Raw genomic sequence first — 21342 nt, 5'->3', positions numbered from 1 at the left:
AGCCTCCACCACTTCCGCTGGCAGCTCATTCCACACACATCCCACCCTCTGCATGAAAAAGTTGACCCTTTGTTCTCTTTCATATTTTTCCCCTCTCGCCCTAAACCTATGCCCTCTATTTCTAGACTCCCCACTCCCATCCCAGGGAAAAGATTTTGTCTATTTATCCTATCCATGCCTCTCGTGATTTTATAAAACTCTATAAGGTCACCCCTCAGCCTCCGATGCTCCAGGGAATAGAGTCCTAGCGTGTTCAACCTCTCACTATAGCTCAAATCCTCCAACCCTAGCAACATCCTTGTAAATCTTTTCTGAACCCTTCCAAGTTTCACAACATCTTTCCGATAGGAAGGAGACCAGAATTGCATGCAATATTCCAACAGTGGCCTAACCAATGTCCTGTATAGCTGCAACGTGACCTCCCAACTCCTGTACTCAATACTCTGACCAATAAAGGAAAGCATACCAAACACCACCTTCACAATTCTATCAAATCTGAAAGAAAAACTGTTGGAGAAGCTCAGCAGATCTGGCAGTATTTGTCGAGAATTCATACTGGACTTGAAACACTCATAGTGTTTCTCTCCCCTGTTGCCAGATGTGCTGAGTTTCTCCAGCACTTTGGGTTTTTATGAAAATAGTAAATCCTCATTTGGACAGTAACCCATGTGTGCAGTAATAGCATGATGCTTGAGGTGGAAAAGTCATTCATCTGTCACTCTCTGCAGATTTTGTAGCCTTGCTCACAGGAACATCTGGACGATCGCCAGCATCCAAAGGCGTGGCCAAGGCTCGACTTACTCTGGTCAGATCCAACCTCATCTTTGCCATTCATTATGAAAGGTATTTTCAATAGGGGAGGGTGTGAGTGAAGGCGGGGATATAATAGAAAGGGAGAGGAGTTCTCCCACTGTGTCAAAGTAAACATAAAAAATTGTCCTTGAACCTATCCAGGTACTTTATTTATCTTTTTTAAAAAGTTAGTAGGATATCTTTTGAATGTTCGCAATAAAGTGGTTGCTCCTTCGCTTACGTAGCGTTAAACTGAACTGAGCAATGCGCATATGTTCAAAGCCTCATGTGCCAAGCTCCTTTGATTGTACCCAGCGGTGGCCTGCTCTCCTCTCTACAGGTAGTCCAATACAGTTACCAGTGTCAGGTAAAATTACTAAAGGAATACATGTAGAATCTGAGAGTCAGCATCACCCACCAAAAATCTGGAGAGGCAACCACAACCAATCCCCCTCCCTCAGCAACTGATTCTGCTCTTGCCAACCATTTCAACCTCTCACTGGCCAACTGCCAACTGAATTGTATCTTTTCATTCCTTTCAAATTAAACCTATCTTAACAATTACCACTTTGTCCATCATCAAAATTTCTTCTTCCCACCTCTGTGATATTAAGAAACTCTGGGGCCAGGGAAGGCTGAGCAAAAGTAGAATGGTCAAAACTGGAGATGAGTGGGTAAAATTGGCAGTAATAAAGATTTGACTTTTGATGGGAGTGAGAAATGAAAATCCCCATAGAACAACCATCAAGAACTGCTTCTTGTTGTCCTGGTCTCCAGTTACAATGACACTGTTCCTATACATGGCAAAGATTAACAGGGTGGGACAGTAATATTATAACAGCCCTGTACACAAGTGCACATCAGGGAGAAAAAGAATGCTAATTTTTTTGCTGAAATTAAAAGTTGTCATCTTTAAAAAGATGTCGTTACAAATAGGGCATCATTTGCAAGCTAAGTATTTCAGGCTTTACAATCCGTAAAATGATCAGGAAAATTGGAATAGGAGGGGGGCATACAACATTAATAAAAGATACAATTACAGTTGGAGAAAAGAGATTTCAGGAAGGTGGTTTTAATTTTCACATAACTGGCAGAGACAAACAATTTAAGTAATAAAGACAATGGGTTTCTAAAACATACTCTGGCCAGTTTTCTCGAACAAAACCAAAATGTTGTGCATGTTGGAAATCTGAAAGAAAAACTAAAGATGTTAAAATACTCAGCAGCCAGAGGCATCTGTAGAGAGCAAAGGAGAGTTAATGTTTTAGGCTGGTGAATTTTCTGAATTCTAACAATGGGTCATCAACCCAAAACATGAACTCTGTTTCCCTTTCCACAGATCCAGGCAATCCTGCTGATGTTGCAGCTGCTCAGTCTTCTTGATCTATCTTAAACCTGACAAGCAAACAGGTCATACTAGATTTAGTGATAAGTTACAAAACAAATTAATTAACAATGAGACCATATTGTGACTGAATTTACAAACAGACACTGCAATGTTTGCTGTGAAAAGGAGAAATGAGAGTCACAAAAAGATATTAAATTTAAGTGAGGTAAACTTCAAAGGGATGTGAAATGCATGGAGAACTATAACATATACAACTTTTAATGGGTAAACCTATAGGCAAGCAGTGGAAAGTATTCAAGTAAGTATTTAGTATGATGGAAAATAGACATGCTCTAAAAAGTAAAATATTTCTCTATGCAGTTAAGCAATCATAGTGAACAAATGTATAGAATTAAAAGAAAAGATTTACACAAATCTAGGCTAATTAGAAATTTAATAGGGAGAACTGTTAAAAAATGGCAAAGGGTTACAAAGAAAATAATAAGGGATATAAAAAAAGAAAATAAATAAAATGCAACTCAAATTCAAAACTAACACCAAGAATATTAGAAAATAAACAGAAACTTTGAAAGGGAAATTTGAAAATAAAGTTGAATTATAATGGAAAATAAGGAAATAGTAGACTGCCTAAGTGAATACTTTGTCCCCACTTTCACAGCAAGGAAGAGCACAAGAAAAAATCCTGGTGCATTGGTATATTTTTTAATGAAAACATCAGGCTCCTTGTGAAAGAGAAATCAACAGGACCGAATGAGCTCCACCCCATCACAGCAAATAAAATGAAGAATTTACAGATGCTTTAGTCATAATTCTCTAAAACTCCTTTGATTTGGGAATTGAAAATTGCAATTGTTACTTCATTATTTTAGAAAGGAGAAAGGGAGAGAGAAACCAAGTATTTGCAAATGCAACAGTTTAAAACATCTGTGGGAGTTTACTAATGCCTATCCTCAGGGGCAGAGCAAATGAGCATTTGAACAAATATAAGCTGATCAAGGAGAATCAGCATTGTTTTATAAAGGATAAGTCGTTTCTAACTAAAAGATTTTCTGACTAGTGAATTCTTGCAATATTGCCACTTGCATGTGCATTGGGGAGTATCACAAGTTATTGGTCATATGGATTCACAGAACATATTTGATAAGGTTTAATACATGATTATATGCAAAAGTGAGTATGCGTGGAATTGAAGGTAATCTTGTGACAGGGATTGATAATTGGTGGGAGATAAGAGATAGAAAGTAGGTTAAAGACTTTTGCACTTGTGGCAGGATGGGTGAATTTCTGTACCAAAGCATCAATTATCTGCTAATCTATCCTCAATTTCTGTATTCATTTTTTGGATGAAGGATTAGAATTGCTAATCCAAGTTTTCAGATGCCACTAAATTAGAAAGCAGAGTAAGTGATTTGAATGACAACAGAAAATTATGCATGAACATTAACAATGTAAGTGAGTGGAGAAAACTACAGCAGATAAAGTTCAGTTTGGATAAGTGAGAGGTTTTACAGTTTGGATTTGTGAAAAACAAATCAAAACATTTTCTTAATGCAGTATCAGCATATGTTATGTAGGAGCATGCAAATCAGTAGTAGCTAACGCATAAAAACAGCTTAAAAGGCAAATGGAATGTCATGGAATGCAGATAGAGAAAGTTTACTGGACTTGGAATGATTGGGTTCTCTTATAAGGAATGGTGGGCAGGCTATGCTGGAGTTGGAAAAGTAACAGGTGATTTGATTGAAACACATACAGTCCGAGGCATCATGTCTTGGTAGATGTGGAGAAGATTTTCCCCTTGTCAGACAATCATGAACTGAGAGTCACCATTTTAAAATAAGGGGTCACCCATTTGGACTGAGGTGAGGAAAACTTTTTCTCACTGACATTAAGGTTTCTTTGGAACTCTTGCCCTGAAAAGGACTCAGAATATTTTTAAGGCAGAAGTAAATAGATTCTTGGTAAGCAAGAGAAGGAAAGGTTGTTGGGGGTGGGGTGGATGTGGGGGGAGAGGGTGTAGGTGGGCTTGTGGAGTAATAAGAGTGACAAGAATCTTATTGAATGTCAGAACAGGCTTGAGGAGCTGTGTGCTCTATTTCTGCTCCTAATTTGTATGTCTGTATGTTCATAATGTTATCTCAAGAAAAGGAATAGAAAACTGAAGAAATTATTCTTTCATTATACAGAACCGTTGTTAGATCTTAGGTAGGGTACTACATTCGAATTTCAGGCCTGCACATTAGGAAAGCAATAATAATCTTGCAGAAGTTACATCATGTTTTCATCAGAATATTTGAGTAATTTAAAAGAAAAATGGAAGACTTGCATTTAAGTAGTGTCTTTCATAACCTTCGATTATCCTGAAATGCTTTAGAATCATTTAAATACCAGTTGAAGTTTAACCACAGTTGTTATAAAGAATTGAATCCTGAGAACAGGTTGCATCAATTTGATTTGTAAATATGTTCCAGTCAACCTGTTCAGAAAAGTTATGACCCATCTCTGGAGCAGATCCACTAACACAAAAATATCTCATTTACAAATTTGTCACCCCTGGACTCAATTTCTTCAATGTCTCTTTTATCGGCCTCCTACTTTCTGCAAGTCTTGACATTTGATTGCCCATGTTCTGTCCTGCTCTCCATTTGCTCATTGTTCTAAGTCTCATTGACAGTTCATCCCAGTGTGTGAAAATTAAAATCCTCACCATGCCCTATTTCTATCATGTGCTCTGATATTAAATCCCCTCCTAAACCCTCCTGTCCCCAACTTTGCCTTTTTGTCCACCTGTCCTTCATCCTCGCACTGAAGACAGAGCCTTTAGCTATCCCTGTCTTTGGAATTGCTCCATAAATCCCTTTCCTCCATCTTCTGTCTTCGCATACCTCCTCAAAACACATTTTTCTTTGTTCACCTCTCCACTCAACACCACGGCCCAAAGTCTTCAATCCCCCTTTGTTTTTTTCTTTCCCTCATGCAAAGTACTGTAAAAATGTTTTGATGTTAAAAGTTTCTCTCTGTTCTGGTTATGAGTGTTCTCTGTGAAATAATTTTCAACAGTCTTAAATCAGTTCCCTATGGACCAAAATCAACCAGAATGTTTAGAAGAATTATCAAGATTATAAAATAAGATTATGATAGTAGTTATGCCAATTTCCATTTCTAGCCTGACTCCTATCAGTTGAACTGTAGTCATGAAATCCCATTCATATGTATTGTCTTTCGGTGCCCATCCAGCTACTTTTCCATGACGCAGGGATTCATCCTTCACCTTGTTAAATTAATCACTCACTCCACAGTGATGTCATCCTGAACACAAGCCCAGTATCACTGTGTGCCAGTTATGTTCAACTCCACCCCACTTTTCATATCACTGATTCTAAGATTATCACTATATTTTTTAATTGTCTGTTTGACATCAAATTCTTATTGAGTCAAATGACAAGAACATAGCTTCTTATTCTCACATCCAATTCATGACTAAACATTCATTCACCTCAAGAACAGTGTTTGCTTATGCCCTTTCCTTTTTATCCTGCCCTCTCACTTAGGCAAGGTGACGGGCTAGTTGTATTGTCACTGAACTGTTAGCGGAGCTTGAATTCAATAAAATCTGGACTTGAGTCAAATGATGACTATGAATCCGTTGTCAATTGTTGGAAAAATCCATCTGGTTCACTATAAGCAATGTGATGGACTGCCCTCTGTGATGGGCAATAAATTTCTGGCCCAGCCAGCAATGCCCTCATCCTGTAAACAAATTTCTTAAAAAGACTGTTATCCACTCTTCCATCATCATCAGGATCTATTTATCTATTTTCTTGACTAAGCTCCTCAAATGCAGTTTTCATAAGTGTTTCAGCAGAATTAGGCCTCACAATTTCTGCTGTCTTTGTATTAAATCATACATGAGCTGAAAAATGTGTTGCTGGAAAAGTGCAGCAGGTCAGGCAGCATCCAAGGAGCAGGAGAATCGATGTTTCAGTCTTAAACCCTTCTTCAGGAATGATTTGTTGACAGGAGGCAATCAAACTCTCCATCACGTCTGTGCTGGCTCTATGTTAATTAATCCAAAAGTAATCCCAATGTTCTGCCTAATACCTATATCCCTTTATTTTAAACTCATTCAAATATTTGTCCAATTTTCACTTAAAAGATTGTAAAAACATTCCATTTTCAATTCCTGAAATTTCTGAAGAAGGGCTTATGCCCGAAACGTCGATTCTCCTGTTCCTTGGATGCTGCCTGACCATTTGCGCTTTTCCAGCAACACATTTTCAGCTCTGATCTCCAGCATCTGCAGCCCTCACTTTCTCCTCCTTAAATCATACATGCCTATTATCGCTGTTTTTATCAAGTTCTGATCTCTCTTTGCATGCTATCAATTGACTTCAATAATTTGGCTCTCATTTTTATATTCTGCATTGTCTAACATCCCATTATTGAGTTATTCTCTACAACCAAATGCCTCTGCCTGAGAATCCCAATGATTTGTTGACAGGAGGCAATCAAAGTCTCCATTACGTCTGTGCTGGCTCAGTTAATTAATCCAAAAGTAATCCCAATGTTCTGCCTAATACCTATATCCCTTTATTTTAAACTCATTCAAATGTTTGTCCAATTTTCACTTAAAAGATTGTAAAAACATTCCATTTTCAATTAGATCTCAGGTTAAAGAAATGTCTCTTAATCCTTAATTTCTCCATTATATTTTAATTGATGAATTTTCACCACCCTATCAAAGGAAAACCGCCTTTTCCTATATATTCTGTTGAAACCTCATCGTTCACTTTCCTATGGATGTAAAGTGGCACCAGTTGCGCACATTGTTTGATTCTAATTTTTCTCGCTGCTTGCTGTCAGAGATTTCAATGACAATGATCCACAGGGGGCAGGGCAAACTCCACAAAGAAAATAGTGTAATGAGAACTGTGAAATTGTGACAACTCTACATACATAGAATTTGTATTTGTTCTAATTTTATCTTAGTACAAACTGAATGAAGCAGACAGAACGTAAATTAGCCACTATACAAACTGAGGTTTTTTGAATTGTTCAATCATGTGTATGTCTGACATTTCAATTTAATATAAGTGATAAGTGATTCTCAATAAGGGCTTCAGCATATGCCTCTCCTACAAATGTCCCACCAGTGTGTATCTGGTAATTTTTATTAGCATAAACCCATTTATTGAGCCAGTGGAGGGATAACAAGGTGTTACTGAAACATATCCACTGAGAAAGAAAAAACGTTACGCACCTGGCCCTCATGATAGACGCAAGTTTTAATTTAATTAATTTCTAAACAATTGGCTCCCTGTTTCAGAACAAAAATAAAGTAATAGGAATTAAGGAAACCACGTCAAGATGGTCTGCTATTAATTAATAAATAGAAAAGTCTTCATTGAAGAAATTTATCTGAATAATCTAAAAATGACCTGTTCTTTGTTCTTCAGACTCAGCCGTCCTATCAGGGTTAGCTTTCGGGATCGCGATGGCATTGTTTTATTTGAACATCCTGTCCACAAGACATCTTCTCCTCAAAGCAATCTGGTAAGCTACGTGTCAGTTTTTGTCATGATCAAATACATGTTCTAATGTTTATGTTCTGATTCATGCATCTGGCTGTGTTTGTAGATCTGTGGCATGTGGAGGAATGTGCATAAACCTTACATCAAGTTCCTCAAATCTGATCAGCTCCATGTTGCTTTGATGACACAGCCCCAACCAGATGTTAGCATCCAAGGCAAGATTGTCAAGCACAGAGCACTTTTCGCTGGTAAGTTGTAATGTGCAAACAGAAGCCTAAAGAAAACTTTTTCATCCCAGGTAATTGAACGGTGGGCTGAATTGTGGAACTTGATGTGCTGAACCAGTTTCTATTTCTTCAGAAACATTTAGCTCTGTTCTGACTTCGCCGAACCCCGATAGCTCAGGGCTGGGTGGTATTGCCATGCTGACACTCAGCGACGTTGAGAATAACTTACACTTCATCATCATGTTTGAGCGTTTGCTGAGGAGGAGTAAGAAAGGTAAAACCATTTACTGAAATTTTAGGTGATATATTGCAATCAAATATTAGCTTAAAAATATTGGCAGGAGTTTTATAACTTCCCATCATGATATAATCCTACATCAGAACATCAAAAATGGTAAAAAAATACAGAAGGTATCTGTCAATACTTCTTCTGTACAAATTGAGATATGCGCAGTTATATTTAGGTTTTGATAACTTTGTTTTATTTACTACTTTTCCATGTTGTGGCTTTGACTACTTGATAAAGTGAACTGCAAATGCCCGTTTTATCAGCACACAACCTTGTGAACATTGTTGCTCACAGTTCTGTTGATGCCTTGCAGATCATAGCATGGTGCCTGTGCGAGTGCAGCTGCTTTACAGAAACCAAGCACTGAGAGAAGTTCGAGGCAACATAACAACCCAAGTAAGAATTTGTTTACCAAATATTTACAGTGCAGCAACTTGTACATTCGGAAAAAAACATGTCGGGCTTAGGCTGAAGTATGGGAATTATAATCGAGGAATTCTAAATCCGTTATGCAATTTCCAGAAGGCCATTGACAAAGTGCTTTACAGGAGAGTGTTAAATAAGACAAGAGCCCATGATGTTAGAGGCAAGTTTGACAGGGTGAGTGGATTGGCTGCCTGACAGAAGGCAGAGATTGGGGATAAAGAGGTCTTTTTTCAGGATGGCAGTAGTGATGACTGAAGTTCTACAGGAATCTGTGTTGGGATCATGACTGTTCACTTTATTCATTAACGATCTGGACAAAGGAACTGAGGGAATTGTTGCTAAGTTTGCAGATGACAGAAAGATACGTTGAAAGATGGTGTTGAGGAAATGAGGAAATTGAAGAAGGACTTGGAGTGCGGGCAAAAAAGTGGCAGACTGAATACAATGTGGGACAATGTGAGGTTAGACATTTGGAAGGAAGCATAAAAGTGTAGCCTATTTTCTAAACAGGAAAATACTTTGGAAATCTAAAGCACAAGGGGACTTTGGAACCATAATTCAGGATTTTCTTAAGGTTAACTTGCAGATTCAGTTGGCAGTTTAGAAGGCAAATGCAATGTTAGCATTCATTTCATGAGATCTAGAATACAAGAGAGGGATGTACTGCTGAGGCTGCATAAAGCTCTGGTCAGATCACATTCAGAATATTGTGAACAGTTTTAGGTCCCGTATCTAGAGAAGGACATGCTGGCCTTGGAGGGAGTTAAGAGACAGTTTACAAGAATGATACCGGGGATGAAGAGCTTATATTATGAGGAGCAGTTAAGGACTCAGGATCTGTACTTGATGGAGTTTAGAAGGATGAGGGGTGATCTGTTGAGGTTGGTAGAGTGGAAGTGTTTCCAGTAGTAGGAGAGACTGGGACCCGAGGGCACAGCCTTAGATGAAGGGAAACCCTTTAGAACTGAGATGAGGAAGAATCTTTTTCAGCCAGAAGAAGGTTGAGAGGTGACTTAATTGAGACATATCTGATAATCAGAGGGTAAGATAGGGTTGACACTGAGAGCTTTTTTCCTCAGATGGTGATGGCTAGCACGAGGGAAAATAGCTATAAACCGAGCGGTGATAGATATAGGACAGATGCCTGAGGTAGTTTCTCTACTTAGAGAGTAGGAGGGGCATGGAACACCTTGTCTGCAACAGTAGTAAGGACATTTAGATGATCACTGGACAAACATTTAGATGAAAATGGAATAGTGTAGGATAGATAGGCTTCAGATTGATTAGATTAGATTTTAGATTAGATTAGATTAGATTAGATTACAGTGTGGAAACAGGCCCTTCGGCCCAACAAGTCCACACCGACCCGCCGAAGCGCAACCCACCCATACCCCTACATTTACCCCTTAACTAACGCTAGGGGCAATTTAGCATGGCCAACTCACCTGACCTGCACATCTTTGGAATGTGGGAGGAAACCGGAGCACCCGGAGGAAACTTACACAGACACGGGGAGAACGTGCAAACTCCACACAGTCAGTCGCCTGAGGCGGGAATTGAACCCGGGTCTCAGGTGCTGTGAGGCAGCAGTGCTAACCACTGTGCCACCGTGCCGCCCACAGGTTTCACAGGTCGGTGCAACATCGAGGACCAAAGGGCCTGTACTGTTCTATGTCTGTACAGTGTACACTATGTACAGTGAAAAGCTTCTTGTATGTATTAATGCTCAGGTAATAAGGCTGGAAAGATTAGACTCCCTAAAGTGTGGAAACTGGATCTTCAGCCCAACAAGTCCACATTGACCCTCTGAAGAGTAACCCACACCACCCGCTGACTAATGCACCTAACAAATATGGGCAATTTAGCATGGCCAATTCACCTGACCTGCACATCTTTGGAATGTGGGAGGAAACTGGAGGAAACTGGAGTACCCAGAGAAAACCCATGCAGACACAGGGAGAATGTGCAAACTCCACACAGACAATCGCCTAAGGCTAGAATTGAAACCCTGGCGCTTTGAGGCAGCAGTGTTAACCACTATGCCACCATGCCACTCAAGACCATAAAGTATAGGAACAGTATTAGGCCATTTGGCACATAGAGTCTTCGTTACCATTCAATTATGGCTGATATGTTTCTTCACCCCATTCTCCTGCCTTCTCCATGTAACCTTTGATTCCATTACTAATCAAGAACCTCTTTGTCTGTTTTACTCAATGACTTGCCCTCCACAGCCCTCAGTGGCAAGGAGTTCCACAGATTAACCACCCTCTGGCTGAAAACGATTCTTCCTCATCTCAGTTCTAAAGGGTTGTCCCTTCACTCTAAGGCTGTGCGCTCGGGTCCCAATCTCTCCTACTACTGGAAACATGTTCTTCACTTCCACTCTACCAACCTCAACAGATCATAGTCTGGAACTATTTGAAGGCCAATAGAAATCTCCCAACAGGGTGACCACTCCTTTCCTGTTTCAAACTCCAGCCCATACCTCCTCAGTAGATGACTCCTCAAATGTCTTTTCTGCTACTGCAATACTTCCTTGACTAAGAATGCCACACCTCCCCTGTTTTACCACCTTCTCTTTTCTTACTGAAACATCTAAATCCTGGAAGATGCAATAACCATTCCTGTCCCTGCTCTATGTATGTCTCCGAAATGGCCACAACATTAGTGGGCGGCACGGTGGCACAGTGGTTAGCACTGCTGCCTCACAGCGCCAGAGACCTGGGTTCAATTCCCGCCTCAGGCGACTGACTGTGTGGAGTTTGCACGTTCTCCCCGTGTCTGCGTGGGTTTCCTCCGGGTGCTCCGGTTTCCTCCCACAGTCCAAAGATGTGCACGGTCAGGTGAATTGGCCATACTAAATTGCCCGTAGTGTTAGGTAAGGGGTAAATGTAGGGGTATGGGTGGGTTGCGCTTCGGCGGGGCGGTGTGGACTTGTTGGGCCGAAGGGCTGTTTCCACACTGTAAGTAATCTAATTGAATTCCCGTGTACCAACCCATGCTGCAAATTCACCCACCTTATTCCAGTTGCTCCTGGCATTGATACAGACACACTTCAAGACACCTTCTTCTTGCTGGTAACTCTTGCAACCTTAAAACCTCATTTCTGACCTCACTGCTTTCAATCTCCTGCGATTTAGGTTCCCATTCCCCTGCTGAATTAGTTTAAACCCTTCTGAAGAGCATTAGCAAATTACCCCCTCAAGATATTGGTACCCCTCTGGTTGAGGTGTAGACCATCCTGTTTGTAGAGGTCCCACCTACTCCAGAATGAGCTCCAATTATCCAGGTATCCGAAACCCTCCCTCCTGCACCATCCCTGTAGCCACATGTTCAACTCCTCTCTCTCCCTGTTCCTCACCTTACGAGCATGTGGCACTGGCAACAAACCAGAGGTAACAACTCTGTTTGTTCTAGCTCTAAGCTTCCACCGTAGCTCCCTGAATTTCTGCCTTAAGTTCCCATCCCTTTTCCTACTTATGTCATTAGTGCCAATGTGGACCATGAATTGGGGCTGTTCACTCCCCCTCTCAAGGATCCTGAAAACACGATTTCAGACATCACAGTGCACCTGGCACCTGGGAGGCACTGCACCAGCCACAAGTCTCTCTCATTCCCACCGAACCTCCTATCTGTCCCCCTAACTCTGGTAGTTCCCAGTGACTAATTCTGTGCTTACCTCCCCCCTTCCCTTCTGAAGAACAGGGACAGACTCTGTCCCAGAGATTTGTATCCCATGGCTTACCTCTGGTAAGTCCCTCTGCCCTAACAGTATTGGGCGGCATGGTTGCTCAGTGGTTAGCACTGCTGCCTCACAGCACCAGGGTCTCAGGTTCGATTCCAGCCTCAGGTGACTGTCTGTGTGGAGTTTCCATATTCTCTCCGTGTCTGCGTGGGTTTCCTCCAGATGCTCCAGTTTCCTTCCACAGTCCAAAGATATGTAGGTCAGGTGAATTGGCCATGCTAAATTGCCCATACTGCTAGGTGCATTAGTCAGAGGGAAATGGGTCTGGGTGGGTTACTCTTCGGAGGGTCGGTTGAACTGGTTGGGCCAAAAGGGCAAGTTTCCACACTGTAGGGAATCTAATCTCAGTATCCAAAACAAATACTGGTTATTGAGAGGAATAGCCACAGGGGTTCCCTGCATTGCCTGCCGGTTCCCTTTCTGTCCTCTGACTGTTGCCCATCTGCCTTTTTCTTGCACCTGAGGTGTGACTATCTCCCTGTAACCCCTCTCAATAAACCCCTCTACCTCACAAATGATCCGAAGTTCACCCAGTCCAGCTCCAGTTCCCTACTGCAGTTTTTGAGGAGCTGGAGTTGGGTGCACTTCACGCAGAGGAAGTCAACAGGGACACTTGGGATGACCCTCACCTCCCACATTCTGTAGGAGGAGCATTCAACTGCTCTAACCGCCATTCCCACTGTTCAAAATTCCCAGAAAATAAAGAAAGAAAAACTATTTACTATCCAATCCAGCACACAGAACCTTTTTTGGGTTAGAGGAGGAGGATGTGTGGGAGATACTACCTAAGTAGTGTTTTGGGTAATGCAACCACCCACTTACTCAGTAGTCCTGTGTCTGCTCCTGCTCAGCGTGCACTTCACCTATTCACTCCATTCATTCACAATGAGAATCAGAGCTCTAATGTAGTAGCACAAAAGTCTACATTGAGATTGAACCTGGTTGTGGTGCTGCACTGATCTAGTTTTAGTAAAATATATGAGGTCATTTTTGGTCTGAGTGTTTACATGATATGTAAGACTGTTACTTTTAAGGCAATGCTTTAAAAAACCTCCCTTTTTCATGCAAAGACCTAAACCACAATAATATTATTATCATATACAAAATTCAGAAAAATATCTTTTTCCTTTCATCCAGGATTCTGATTTTGCTGAAGTGCTGACTGATCTCAGTAACAAAGAGATGTTCTTGCTTTCACGTGGCCAGCTAGAAATTGCCCTAGAGACTGAGGACAGAAATCCAAATCGTATTTCAGGATTCATCACAGGCAAGAAAACATGTGATAGTAAGTGGAAAATCTAGTTAACTGGAAACTACTTAATACGTGAAGTGCTGCAGTTGGTGACCCACTGAAGTCTACAGTAACTTGAAAGAAAAGATTTTGGAAGTCAATTGTATAAAGGCCATTTGCATAGTTTTGCCAGATTGTTTTGAAGCTCTCCAGTCAAAGTTACAACAACAAATACAGAATTCCACACTCTTTAGATTACAAATGTTAGACACTCTTTAGACACTCTTTAGATTACAAATGTTATATCAATTATATCTTTAAAAAACTATATAATAATGGTTACTTATTATGGGGGTTATATAATTTACAATGCCTTATAAAGTTGGAGATAGAATTGTAACAATTGCTCACCATGTTCACCATATTCACAGAAGTTTGTACCAGGGAGTAGATATAGGAATGATTACTGACTCCTAACTTAATTTGTTTTATTGGACGTGAACTATCATCCTATAATTTCTATCCATCCCACATAATGTATCTAGTGGACTGATCTAATCCAATTAATAAACTAAAATCAAACCTTGCTGCCTGAGCCTTAACAGGATGTGTTGGAATGAAGAGCAGTACCACTTCATACAATTCTCATCAACATCTTTTGTTCACTCTTCAGAGGTTCAATGTTTTTGATTTAATATGTGAGTCTCCTGCAGTAGAGAGAGCCTTTCACAACTTTCCATTTGAACTAGTTTGGCTCCTGACCCTAGGTTTTCATTGTTATTAATAGTTGCTTTGATATTGCACTTTGGAAAATATTAGAGACTGCAGCTCTTGATGTGTCTGTCCACAAAGCTGGCTCCCATCATTAGTCCCAAAATAAAGTAACATTTTTTAACCATTCTTTAGTGTAAATGTATCCTTGAAGAAATTAAGACAATAATCTATATGCCCACCACCAAGAAAGGGCTTGCATTTATATCCAAGTTAACATTTTGGATTCAGTGACCCGTTTTCAGAAAGGTATGCTCTTTGAAGAAGAGTCACTAGACCCGAAGCATTAATTCTGATTTCTCTCCACAAATGCTGCCAGACCTGCTGAGTTTTTCCAGTAATTTCTGTTTTTGTTTCTGATTTCCAGCAACCATGGTTCTTTCATTTTTTGCTTGTATTTATGTAGTATTTTTGATATTCTAATGCATTTTGGAATTAATTAATTAGTATTTAAATATATTAATTCATGTTTGTAAACAAACAAACTGATAATCAGTGTAAAAATGATCTTTGAGCTTGAATCCTAACTTTGATTATCATTCAAAATGTTTCTCCTTCCATGGGAGAAAGTCTGGAGAATGATTTGGCCATACTGCAGGATGGATCTCTCCATCAAAACCAAACTTTAAGGAATGAATGAAGGTTGGCAGAAGAATAAAGAACAGGAAGAACAATTTGCTCTCACAGAAGCTTACCCCCATTAGTTATTATTTAATGAACATTAATTTTAAAATTCTTGCATGATTCAAATTAGGCCAATGCATTTAAACAATCTTCTAGTATAGTACTCTTCTGTGTATGTTGTATTTCAAACTTTGAAGGTATTCGCTCTGATTTAAATGAAAAACTGATTTTAACTCTTTCCATCAGCTATTCAGAGTGTACTATCAGGTGGAAATGCTCTTACACCAACCAAAACTGGTGCTGTTGGCTCAGCGAAATTTACTTTGCATGATAATGGTACTCTAGAATTCCAGGTAAAAAAGAAATATATATCTTGTTCTTTTTTTTGTCTAAGAAGCAGCATTAAAATAATTGAAAAACAGTTTTCTAATGACACGGATTCTCCCTTTGATTTGCAATGTATTTCCTGTTGCTTATAGAAATCTATCCTAGATAATTTGTATTCACTTTATTTATTCTTCAAAAATTGAAGATGTTTCCAGATATTTGATTATAACCAAGTAAAAGAGTTATTGAAAATAATCATGGCACGTTGTTGTTCTACAACAGGTACAAGTAGCCGGTACAGCCAGTGAAGTCATAGGACTCACAATTGAAACAAAACCTCGACGCAAGAACAAACGCAATATTTTGCATGACCAAACTTCTGACTACAGGAATGGTTTTGTAAGTGCTTTTGAAAAGAGTGCATGGCCATTGATTAACAATTATTGGTGCTTTTAATTCTAACTTTCTCTTTTGTGATTTTAGGCGATTGGAGTCAGTGATAGGCTGAATGCGAGAGACATTCATATGCTGTTACAGAATGAGCTTTTTATCAATATTGCAACAAAGGAGTATGAAGATGGGGAGCTAAGAGGACAAATCAATTCTTTACTCTATAGTGGTCTTCAAGCAAGATACCATGGTAAGGAAGATGAAGCCATATCTGAAAACATTTCCAGTTGTTCAGTTGAGAATGGACAACGAGATGGCTACTTAATGGTCATGGATTCAAAACAATGAATATATTCAAAGAAAAATTTTACACAAAAATATATTTATTTCAGGAAGCTTGTGATTTCAGTCTTCTTAAAATTGAAAATCACAGGATCCCTGTCATAAATATATGTTTGTATAAAATTTACCTTTGAACTTTTTAAAACTGAAAATGCTGTAATCTTCTGCATTTGATTCAATTTTTTTAAAGAACTAGCAAGAAGTGTAGCCTCAGATTAGAAAGCCTTTTCTCGATAATGGGAAATAATATTCAAGGCTTTGGCAAGACATCACATGCAAGTGCAGAAGCTGATTAACACTAGTTCAGAAAGGGTAGAATTCTTTTAACTAATTTACTGGATTTCTAATGAGAGGTTAGAATTCTGATGAATAGAAGACATTATTATTTTTATCATGATCAATTTGGATTTTGTAATGATATTTTATACAATCGCAATGGCACACTCTGATTAATTTTATGTCCGCCCTGGATACGTGGGTTAAGCATCGTACTGCACTGAGAGTGGGCAAATGTTAGTCAACAACTGGGACGTGGTGCATTCAGGGATACTTTTCATTATAGCCATTTTTGTGGCTTTCTGTTGACCTTTAAAGTTTTCCCAATTTTCTAATTTCCTGCTTATCTTGGCCATTTTATGTGCCTTCTCTTTCAAATTGATAGCTTGCCTTATTTCATTAGACATCCATGGCAGATTACCCCTTTTCTTACAGTCCTTCCTGTTCACTGAAATATACTTTTTCTGAGCACTTTGAAGTATTGTTTTGAAAGTCCTTCAATGCTTGTCAACTGTCCCACCATAAAATCTTTGTTTCCAGTGTACTTTAGCCAAGTCCTCCTCCATTCTATTGTAGTCTCCCTTGTTTAAGCACAGGAGCCTGGTATTGGATTTTATCTTCACATCCTCCATCTGTATTCTAAATTCAACTATACTGTGATCGCTCCTTCCAAGAGGATCCCTAACTATGAGGTCATTAATTATTCCTGTCTCATTACACAGGACCCGATCTAGGATAGCTTGCTCCCTTGTCAGTTCCGTTACATTCTGTTCAAGAAAACTATTGCTTATACACACAAGGCTACCCTGACCGAGCTGATTTGAGCAATTGTAGATTAAAATCCCCCATGATAATTGCCATACCATTTTTAAAGGCATTAGTTTTTTTTTGTTTATTGCCCACCCCAATGTGATATTTGGTGGCCTATTGACAATGCCTGTCAATGACCTTTCCTTCTTAGAGTTTCTGATTTTCACCAAATGGTTTCAACTTTATTCTCCATAGAATCTATATCATTTCTCAGCATTGCCCTGATATCGTCCTTGAATATCAGAGCTACACCACTTCCCTTACCTTCCTGTCTGTCTTTCCAACTAGTCTGATATTTAACTCGCAGTCATGACCATCCTGCAACCATGGTTACTAAATCATATTCATTCGAGATGATTTGTTTTGTTAATTCATCGACCTTGTTATGAATGCTACAATCATTCAGGTAAAGTGCCCTTATGCTAGTTTTCTTACCCTCGTGATTTCCAACATCTCTAATAATATCTCCTGAGTTATTCTTCCTTTTTCCTTCTTTCATATTCTGCCTTGTACTTAAACCATCCTGCATACATGCTAACCTGCTGCTTTCCTTTTTATTTGTCATCATACTTCCTGTTCCTTTCCCTTTCCCTTCCACCCTGAGACTTCATTGTCTTGAGAAGAACAAGACGAAGACGCCTTTGAACCTTTACATTTTTCTATGATAAGGAAGAATTAATTTCAGAAAAGTTCCCATTTTGGGGTACAGCTCAAAGTTAAGGATGTCAGGAGGAAACAAAGGATTTAGGCAAAACATTTTCAATAGAAGATGATGGAAACAGGAACTAGGTTACCAGCAGGGAGAAGTGAAGGAGAACCAGATGACATGTTAAAACATGGGCTGAATGAATTCTTGTCAGTAAGGATGTTTCAGAGCTATTATCTCACAATCAGGAACCAGATGGTAGGTTTCAGCGACTTGTTGAATGTATTATCTTTCTTTGAAGTACTACTGTGTTGCATAGCATACAGTTAACTCTTAAAAGAAGGCAGATTTGTGTACTCAGACAAGTCAGAATTGATATGGTTATGGAAGTCTCTTTATGAACCTGTAAAGGGTTCTCTTAAGCAATCAGTTTTGATTGAGATCACAACCAAAACATTACTGTGCTTTTCTTTCAGATACCATAAAACCTGTGCTGTGTTGATAGAATATGGCATTATTGTAGCACAGAAGACAGTCTTGCAGCCCACTGAGCTTGGGCTGCCTCTTTGCAAGAGCAACTTACCTAAGCTCAGTTTCCTGCTGTTTCTGTTTGCCCATTAGATTTTGTCACTTCAACTGTTTATCCTATTCCATTTTAAAAGCTAATATTGAATTCCTCAAACATCGTGTTCCTGATTCTAAGCACTTGCTGCATAAAGGTGCATTCCCTCTTACTACTTCTGTTTTTTTTTGCCAATCACTTTTAAACCAGTGTTCTCTGATTCTTGGCCCTTCTGACAATGGGAGCAGTTTCTCCCTGTCTTCTCTCTCTGGATTGTTCATCATTTTGAACACCTCAATTAGATATCCCCTTTTTTTCTGACATCACTAAGGGGAACAACTCCAATTTCTCCGAACAAATCATTATACCTCATCCTGGGAACCATTCTTGTAATTCCTTTCTACATTTTCTATTGCTGAATTTGGTCTCTTTTGTTTTATGCTTACTGATTGCATGCCCTGATTTTAGTTCTGGTGATAGGTCATAGGTACTACAATAAAAATTGCAAAGTTCAAACTGTTGGTGATTAAACTCAATTTGAAGTACTAACATTAAAAATCTGTCCTTCACAGAGCTTCCAATTCCTCTAGCTGGACAATTTGTGGTGCCCCCTATTAAGACTGGTTCAGCAGGACATGCGTGGGTATCCTTGGATGAACACTGCCACCTGCATTATGAGATAGTTGTGGCAGGGCTCAGCAAAGCTGAAGATATTACAATTAATGCACATCTCCATGGATTTGCTGAGATTGGGGAAATGGATGATAATAGCGGAGAACACAAGCGCCTTCTTAAAGGCTTTTATGGATCAGAGGTACAGTACTGTTTAAATAGTATTTTACTTTTTAAAGGAAAGACCATGTAACCATGTAGTTGGGAGAGAGGAGATTTGACGAGAAGCAAAATTCTCATGAGGTTCAGAATGTTATTCAACAACAGTAACAGTATGTAACTAATATGTTAAATTATTCTTTTGATTCCTGATCAGTTCTACATTATGAAGACATTATGATCCCAATTTGGGCAGTGGTTAAGGTATAAACAATGACTGAGCATTCATGGAAGAGTTAAACTAGTTGACGTTTCAAACCCAGATCCAGTGGCTGCAAGAATAATCAGTTGTAGATATTTGTTGAGAACAGATTGAAGCTATGAAGCACTTAGAGTCATAGAGTCATGGAGATGTACAGCTTGGAAACAGACCCTTCGGTCCAACCCGTCCATGCCGACCAGAAATCCCAACCAAATCTCGTCCTACCTGCCAGCACCCGGCCCATATCCCTCCAAACCCTTCCTATTCATATACCCATCCAAATGCCTCTTAAATGTTGCAATTGTACCAGCCTCCACCACTTCCTCTGGCAGCTCATTCCATACATGTACCACCCTCTGCATGAAAATGTTGCCCCTTAGGTCTCTTTTATATCTTTCCCCTCTCACCCTAAACCTATGCCCTTTAGTTCTGGACTCCCCGACCCCAGGGAAAAGACTTTGCCATTTACCCTATCCATGCCCCTCATAATTTTGTAAACCTCTATAAGGTCACCCCTCAGCCTCCGACGCTCCAGGGAAAACAGCCCCAGCCTATTCAGCCTCCCCCTGTAACTCAGATCCTCCAACCCTGGCAACATTCTTGTAAATCTTTTCTGAACCCTTTCAACTTTCACAATATCTTTCCGATAGGAAGGAGACCAGAATTGCATGCAATATTCCAACAGTGGCCTAACCAATGTCCTGTACAGCCGCAACATGACCTCCCATCGCCTGTACTCAATAGTCTGACCAATGAAGGAAAGCATACCAAACGCCTTCTTCACTATCCTATCTACCTGTGACTCCACTTTCAAGGAGCTATGAACCTGCACTCCAAGGTCTCTTTGTTCAGCAACACTCCCTAGGACCTTATCATTAAGTGAAAAAGTCCTGCTCAGATTTGCTTTCCCAAAATGCAGCACCTCGCATTTATCTGAATTAAACTCCATCTGCCACTTCTCAGCCCATTGGCCCATCTGGTCCAGATCTTGTTGTAATCTGAGGTAACCCTCATCACTGTCCACTACACCTCCAATTTTGGTGTCATCTGCAAACTTACTAATTGTACCTTTTATGCTCGCATCTAAATCATTTATGTAAATGACAAAAAGTAGAGGGCCCATCACCGATCCTTGTGGCACTCCACTGTCACAGGCCTCCAGTCTGAAAAACAACCCTCCACCACCACCCTCTGTCTTCTACCTTTGAGCCAATTCTGTATTCAAATGAGTTCTCCCTGTATTCTATGAGATCTAACCTTGCTAATCAGTCTCCCATGGGGAACCCTGTCGAACGCCTTACTGAATTCCATATAGATCACATCTGCTGGTCTGCCCTCATGAATCTTCTTTGTTACTTCTTCAAAAAACTCAATCAAGTTTGTGAGACATGATTTCCCATGCACAAAGCCATGTTGACTATCCCGAATCAGTCCTTGCCTTTCCAAATACATGTACATCCTGTCCCTCAGGATTCCCTCCAACAACTTGCCCACCACCAAGGTCAGGCTCACCGGTCTATAGTTCCCTGGCTTGTCTTTACTACCCTTCTTAAACAGTGGCACCACGTTAGCCAACCTCCAGTCTTCTGCCACCTCACCTGTGACTATCGATGATACAAATATCTCAGCAAGAGGCCCAACAATCACTTCTCTAGCTTCCCACAGAGTTCTCGGCTATACCTGATCAGGTCCTGGGGATTTATCCACTTTTAACCGTTTCAAGACATCCAGCACTTCCTCCTCTGAAATCTGGACATTTTGCAAGATGTCACCATCTATTTCCCTACAGTCTATATCTTCCATATCCTTTTCCACAGTAAATACCGATGCAAAATATTCATTTAGTATATCCCCATTTTCTGTGGCTCCACACAAAGGCCACCTTGCTGATCTTTGAGGGGACCTATTCTCTCCCTATTTACCCTTTTGTCCTTAATTACCAAGACTCTGTAAAGATTCTCACATTAGT

General features: G+C 39.9%; 1 protein-coding gene across 1 annotated transcript in view; it reads left to right on the top strand.

Annotated features, from left to right (window-relative positions):
* Positions 1–21342, top strand: part of chrd (chordin) — a 36080-nt gene that overhangs the window by 2511 nt on the left and 12227 nt on the right. Inside the window, exons 5-14 of the mRNA XM_087993957.1 lie at positions 729–843; positions 7597–7693; positions 7778–7919; positions 8032–8163; positions 8501–8583; positions 13499–13646; positions 15234–15340; positions 15597–15713; positions 15798–15954; positions 18913–19154. Of these exons, the coding sequence (XP_087850083.1) occupies positions 729–843; positions 7597–7693; positions 7778–7919; positions 8032–8163; positions 8501–8583; positions 13499–13646; positions 15234–15340; positions 15597–15713; positions 15798–15954; positions 18913–19154 (1340 nt within the window). The remainder of the gene's footprint in view (positions 1–728; positions 844–7596; positions 7694–7777; positions 7920–8031; positions 8164–8500; positions 8584–13498; positions 13647–15233; positions 15341–15596; positions 15714–15797; positions 15955–18912; positions 19155–21342) is intronic.

Source organism: Chiloscyllium plagiosum, unplaced genomic scaffold, assembly GCF_037043375.1.
Source record: "Chiloscyllium plagiosum isolate Xiang-an unplaced genomic scaffold, Cpla_swu_hap1 HiC_scaffold_13, whole genome shotgun sequence".
In the NCBI taxonomy this organism is placed as follows: domain Eukaryota; kingdom Metazoa; phylum Chordata; class Chondrichthyes; order Orectolobiformes; family Hemiscylliidae; genus Chiloscyllium; species Chiloscyllium plagiosum.
The sequence above is the reverse complement of the archived record's forward strand: the minus strand, read 5'-3'. Positions and strand labels throughout refer to the sequence as shown.